General features: G+C 50.7%; 1 protein-coding gene across 9 annotated transcripts; it reads left to right on the top strand.

Moving 5' to 3' along the window:
* The first annotated feature begins 751 nt into the window (after nucleotides 1–751).
* TEX51 (testis expressed 51) lies at nucleotides 752–3,092 on the top strand. Of its 9 annotated transcripts, none has more exons than XM_064382226.1 (8): nucleotides 752–979; nucleotides 1,079–1,153; nucleotides 1,385–1,474; nucleotides 1,698–1,715; nucleotides 1,797–1,880; nucleotides 2,220–2,288; nucleotides 2,375–2,414; nucleotides 2,869–3,092. In XM_064382226.1, exons 1-7 carry the CDS (start codon nucleotides 781–783, stop codon nucleotides 2,410–2,412), a joined length of 573 nt encoding a protein of 190 aa, XP_064238296.1. In that variant the 5' UTR covers nucleotides 752–780; the 3' UTR covers nucleotides 2,413–2,414; nucleotides 2,869–3,092. The 9 variants fall into 9 exon arrangements, with proteins under 9 accessions (XP_064238296.1, XP_064238298.1, XP_064238295.1 ...); XM_064382228.1 differs by having other exon boundaries at nucleotides 752–925; XM_064382225.1 differs by lacking the exon at nucleotides 1,797–1,880 and having other exon boundaries at nucleotides 2,220–2,292.
* Nucleotides 3,093–5,886: the final 2,794 nt, after the last annotated feature.

A 5,886-nucleotide genomic window follows, 5' to 3' on the forward strand; every position in this document is an offset into this window, starting at 1 on the left:
CATTCCTTAAATGCCTGGTGGTCTTAGCTGCTCATGATCCAGCCCAGGGCACTCAGAAGCATGGCATGGAAGCACTGCCAGCTGAGGAGTGACAAGGATCCCATGGGCTTTCTTTATTACGAAAGAGTAGGGAGTTTTCTTTTTTTTCAGGGCACATTGTACAAAAGAACCACTGCCCTGAAGGTGGCTTCTCTCTTTGCACTTCCACGCACCGCTGGCTGGAACTTGTCTATGCTCTTCGCCTGCACTGTGGTGTTAGCTGCTGAGCCCCTCTGGCTCGACCAAACACGAGTCCGCTGCCAGTTTATATAGGCCATGAAAACAGGTATTTTCCAATAACTTCTCCTTGGTTGACCACTTCTCTGTGGAAAAATGTGAAGAGATTCTGATTCTCTTCACTCAACTAACCCTCTCGCTGTGCTGCTCTTTTCTGCCTCTCAAATTTCATTCCTGTTAAACTGTTCCACACCAAATAAACACAGTCAAGATGGCTGAGCACCCACCACAAGGCAATGCAGCCTTTCCTCTGATCCTCACGAGGACCTTCCCTGCTGAGCATGTGACTCCAAGTTCAGGGGAGGAACTACGTACCAAGGCTCCCACTTGGGTCTGATGCCAAAGCTGGGGTTCACATCATGACACCACAGCCGACCCTTGCCTTGCCCCACAGAATGCACTTTGTTCTGCCAAGAGAATGTGGTTACCAGGGGGACAGAACACCAGTGTTCCACCTGGAACTGCCAGGCAGGGCACTGGGGCACAGTAGGAGGACCCCAGAAGATGCTGCCTCTCCTGATCATCTGTCTGCTGCCCGCCATCGAAGGGAAGAACTGCCTCCGCTGCTGGCCAGAACTGTCTTCCTGGATAGACTATGACCTGCAGCTTCTCTGGGGTAGCCCGGGGCCACCCACAGAACTTTCTCAAAGCATTCGCTCCCTATTTCTAGAGGATAATAATTTACTCAAACCCTGGTACCTTGGTGAGGCACAGCCAGGAGATCAGGGATTGGATCCGGCCCCTTTACCTGACCTGAAAACTTACTCCCTTGACTTCCCTTCGACCTGTATCTCATCCTCAGATCATGACCATTTGGAAGAAGAAACAGCCAAATTCTTCACTAAAGTACACCAAGCCATTAAGCAGTTACGAGATGGTGAGGAAGCCAAGAGTCCCAGGGCCCTGGAGCTTGGGTTGACAAAGGCCCATCTTCCAAGGCATTCTCAGAGGCCCATGTGGCCGTGGGCGGAGGCCTTGTGAAGGTGGGGGATGAGTGCAGTCTGTCTCTGCGTGCTCTTTGGAACTTCCAGTTTAGAAACAAGGATCTGAAAACCCAACCTTGAGCAAGTTGTAACATTGAACGCTCCTTCCCTCCTGCTCTACTCAGATAAAACAGTACTTCTGGAAGAGATTCACATGCACAAGAATCTCTTTTCTGAGAGGCTGAATAAGATATCTGATGGGCTGAAGGAGAAGGGTAAGGGGTGGGGACAGTCCCTACACACAGCCCAGCTCTCCAACCCTCCCAAGACCCAAGGCACACAGAGTTCACTCTGCAGCCCCCTCAGCCCTTCCCAGGAGCCCCGCCCCTGCCCGTGAACACCGTTCCAGCTCCATCTCCTACGCGCACCCCAGACCCCCTTGGCTCTGTCTGCCTCCTTAGCACCTCAGTTTCTCTACCTTCTCACCCTCCCCGGCAGCCTGCAATGAGTCCTGTGGTGAGTATGCCTGGGGACTGGGCCTGGGGGAGGGATGAAGGGCACCTGGCACCCCCAGCCCCTGTCCCTCCCCTCCCATAGACATACAGTCCACAGTGAAGGTCACCAGCTGTGCCGACTGCAAGACTCGCTTTCTCTCCTGCAATGATCCCGCCTTCTGCCCCGGTCAGTGAACACCACCCTGTCCAGCCTGTTTGTGTTTCCATGTCCAGCTCAGACTCCCATTTCCTAAGACGTTTTCCCTGATCATCTCCCACCCCAGAGGCTTCTCAGCCATCCTCGCTGTCACTTCCCCTCCCATGTCCTGTCCTATTTCCCTGGAACCCCACACCACGATTGTTTGCTTGTCTAGATGTGTGCCGGGCACACAGCAGTGCTCAGTTAAGTGTTTGCAAACAAATGATGGGTGAACAAATCAAAGAATGAAAGGATGGCAGCCTTCTCTGTGAGCCGAGGTAGCCCTGCCTGGTCTCCAAACACCTGGCTCCCCGTTTCACACCCCAGCCAGGAACCGGCGGACCTCCGGGTGGGCTGTGAGTCTCAGCAGTGCTCTGCTCCTGGCCATAGCTGGAGGTGGGTGAGTGACCTCTCCGAGCCCCAGCATCCCCAGAGAAGACACACCTATTCCCTGACTCACTCCACCCTGTTTCTTGGCCCAGATGTTCCTTTTACTGGCACAGGAAGAAAAAGGCAGTAAAGGTACTAAGAAAGGAGACCCCTACCTGATTCTAGGGTTCCCCAGGAGGGACAAGCAGAGCGTGCCCTGGGAGTAGCAGGGCCTGGAACCCCAGTGCTGACCTCCTGGGGTTTGGTGTGCAGAGCAGAGCAGGATGGAGGGCCAGGACTCTCAGGAGAGCCACACATCAGCTCGCCCGTGTGCAGATACAGTGGGGCCAGAGGCCCAGGACACAGAAATGGCAAAGCTCCAGGCCTCCCGCCCTCACTGCAGAGTGCGCTTCCCCCCAGCTGTCCCTGTCCCCTGCACACCCCACCTCCACCCCAGCTGCCCTGCCCTGCCCTGACCCACAAAGGCCATTAATGTAGCTGCCTTGGGTTTGGCCAGGAGAGACTCTCAGGAGGAGGTTAGAAGGACAGGGAGGAGGCCAGGGAAGTAGGAGGTCAGGGTAGAAGCACCCAGCTGCTTCTCCCTCAGCAGGAACAGGGCAGTCCGCTGTCTTCCAGAAGTGAGCAGAAGCCGCAGCTGCTGTCAAGAAGCTCACTCATCTCTGGTTCCACTGACCCCTTCCCCTAATACCCTCCGTCCTGGGTCCTGGGGCCCCGAAGTTCTGAGGCCAAGGAGACTTCGCCGTCTTGTGGTTTGCCTACACCCACACCTTTGTGAAGAGTCTCTTCATTAAAACCCGTCCTCATAGCCTAGTTGACTGTGCCATCTGTCTCCTGCTGGGTGCTCAGATGAGATCTCTCCCCGAGTTACCCTGAGTGCAAGGTTCCATCCCCTCACACTCCCCATCCTCTCCAGAATCATCCTGTCCTAGTCCCAGAATGGTGGCTTTATGGTCTCATCCAGGCCTCACCTAATTCCAATACCTGAGACGAGGGCAGGAGTGGCCTGGGCACCCCCCTCTGTATCTCAGTTTCCCCATCTGAGCACGAGGAGATGGGGGTGTGGTGCTTTAGCCAGGCTGGTGTGCCCCGACCCAGGAACCTGCCCGGCTCATATTTGCTGTCAGTATTTGGCCATGCCGTGGATGAAAATCCAAAGTCCTCACTCCCTTTTTCTCCTTCAGTCCACTGAAGCCCTGCCAGCGTTCCCAGCCCAACTTTTAAAATGAGACTGCGTGTCTCCTTAGGCCCTGCTGGTGTTTGCTTCCTGGAGCTAATGGCTCAGCCTGGAAAGCTTGGACTCGGGCTGACTTCAGCAGCACCACTCCACGGTAAGGACTGCTTCCTGGAAGACAGGCAGGGATTGCCAGAGGCCTAGCCATAAACAGAGCATAAATGGCAGTCAGGCAGAGACTGCCATGGCCAAGAGCAGGGGTGGGTCCTCAGCCACAGGCACCTCCCTCTCACCCAGCTCAGGAATCCAGGAAGGCTTCCCTGAGGTGGTGTCTCATACCTGTGTGACAGCCCAGAGAAGGGTAGGAAGGAAGAGAGGGCTGTTTTGATTGGCATTGCCAAGAACCAGAGGTCTGAGAGATCTTGAGAGTTTCAGGAATCTCCAGGGATTGTGTTTTGGCTGGAGCAGGTGACATAAGTGAGCATGTGGTGAGAGGTAAGATCCCAAGGGAGCCAGACAGAAGAACCCACAGAGACTCTGGGGGAAGCAGGGAGGCATGGAACGCTGGGAGTCCTGAGACAGAGATGCCAAGTGGGTGGGTGGGTGTGAATAGACGCAGCTCTGCTAAGACACCCCTTCCACCCTTCCTGCTTTATTAGAGTCCACAGATGTAAGGTGTAAAGCACTCCAAGGACATCGCCATACAGCGGGGATGGAGGTGCAGCCATTCTGCAGGAATGGGTCAGAGCCCCAGGCATGTGGCACAGCTCCAGGGGGCTGTGGTTCTTTCTGCATGCCTAGGGGGCTGTGTCATTCAGGACACAGAAGATGCCAGGCCCTCCAGGTGGTGATGATGGTTTCCTTTTTGTATTTAAATTAGGACCTAGACCATTACCTCAAAAGTATCCAGAGTGGCTGTTTCCTGATGCGTGCAGTAAAAATAGAAAACCCTAGGTGCAGTGTATGTGAAGCATGAATTGTGTTTGTCTTTGTGCATGAATCTTTTATCAAAGAGTTTTCTTATTTATAAGTGTATTTTCATGAAGACGGTATAGTGAGCTTTGCTAGAACAAACATCAAGGAATTCAGAGTCAGGCAAACCTTGGTTAAAACACAGAGTCTGGAGGACTTCTTTCAACTACAACAGAGCAACCTACAGCAGACTAACAGTACAGGCAAAGGCAACTGGAAATAATTTACATCAAAGAACAAAACAAAACAAAAAGGTTGTTTTAAGGCATGAGAAGAGGCAGGCCCTAAGCATTCGGGTCCTGGAGAGAAGGGGTGTCCTGGGTGAGCCCTGTGTCCTGCGGCAGGTGGCCCTCTGCATGTGTGAGCTACAGTGGCAGTGGGGAGGCTGCAGAGGCTCAGCTGAAGACGACCTCAAAGTTTGGGAGAGCTTTCGGCAACATCATGGGACAGAGGAGACAATACTTAGAGTCTGAGTATGCAGATACAGAACGTGAAGGATTCAGAGACCTGAAAGTAGGGAGGTGCAGAAAAGTCAAACAAACATACTGCATCTATTTCTTCCCCACCCTCCAAAACACCCATATCAGCACAGGGCTAAAGACAAAGAAACCAAGCAGAAAGTATCTGAAATGCAATTGATTAGAGAGTTGGATGCTGGGGAAATAAAAATTGGAGTTTTTGACCCACACAGGAAGATAAGCCTTAGTAAATACTCTAGGATATTGGTTGGGAAAGCTAGACTCTGAAAGTGGGCATGTGCACAAGAGGCAAACCAGTCCCTCCAAAACACGAAACTAAGTTTCAAAGCATTCAGCCCCTGACAAAAATAAAGAGGTCTACTATTCCACATTCACTGATGGAGGATAGGGTAAACACTTTCTGAAGGAAAATATTATCGATAGCCACTGTTTGATTTGTAATGTCCAGTATCCAAGCACATATTAACAGGTATAGCCCTGAAAATCAGGATCAAGAGAAAAAACAGACAAAAGAAACAAACCTACAAGTGACCACAAGAGAGTTATCATATATTAGTATTAAAAATGACTGATTAGTGCTTTCAAAAATATTTAAGATTCCTGTTCAACAAATGGGGCTGAAGCAGCTGGACACCCATAGCAAATGCAAACCTCAGTATAAGTTTCATACATGGTAAAAAAAAAAAAAGAGGATAATGGACTTGACTGTAAAACTTATAAAACTATAAAACTTTTAGAATAAAACACAAGAAAATCCTCAGAATCTACGATTAGTAAAGAAACTCTTAGATACAATAACAAAAGCATAATTTGTGAAAGGAAAAATTGGTAAATTGGACTTAATCAAAACTGAAAACTTTTGCCCTGAGAAAGGTACTTTTAAGACAATTAAAAGACAACTATCGACTGGGAGAAGATATTTGCAAAGCACGTATCTGACAAAAGACTAATACCTAAAATATAAAAATAACTCTCAAAATGC

Source organism: Aotus nancymaae, unplaced genomic scaffold (genome assembly GCF_030222135.1).
Source record: "Aotus nancymaae isolate 86718 unplaced genomic scaffold, 86718_ANA_hifiasm-v0.15.2.pri h1tg000029l, whole genome shotgun sequence".
Taxonomy (NCBI): domain Eukaryota; kingdom Metazoa; phylum Chordata; class Mammalia; order Primates; family Aotidae; genus Aotus; species Aotus nancymaae.

Coding starts and splice junctions, on each gene's coding strand:
- TEX51 (XM_064382221.1), top strand. CDS start 781: ATGCTGCCTCTCCTGATCATCTGTCTGCTGCCCGCCATCGAAGGGAAG. Junction 1,475..1,796: donor TGATGGGCTGAAGGAGAAGG/GTAAGGGGTGGG, acceptor CCCCTCCCATAG/ACATACAGTCCACAGTGAAG. Junction 1,881..2,219: donor TGATCCCGCCTTCTGCCCCG/GTCAGTGAACAC, acceptor TTCACACCCCAG/CCAGGAACCGGCGGACCTCC.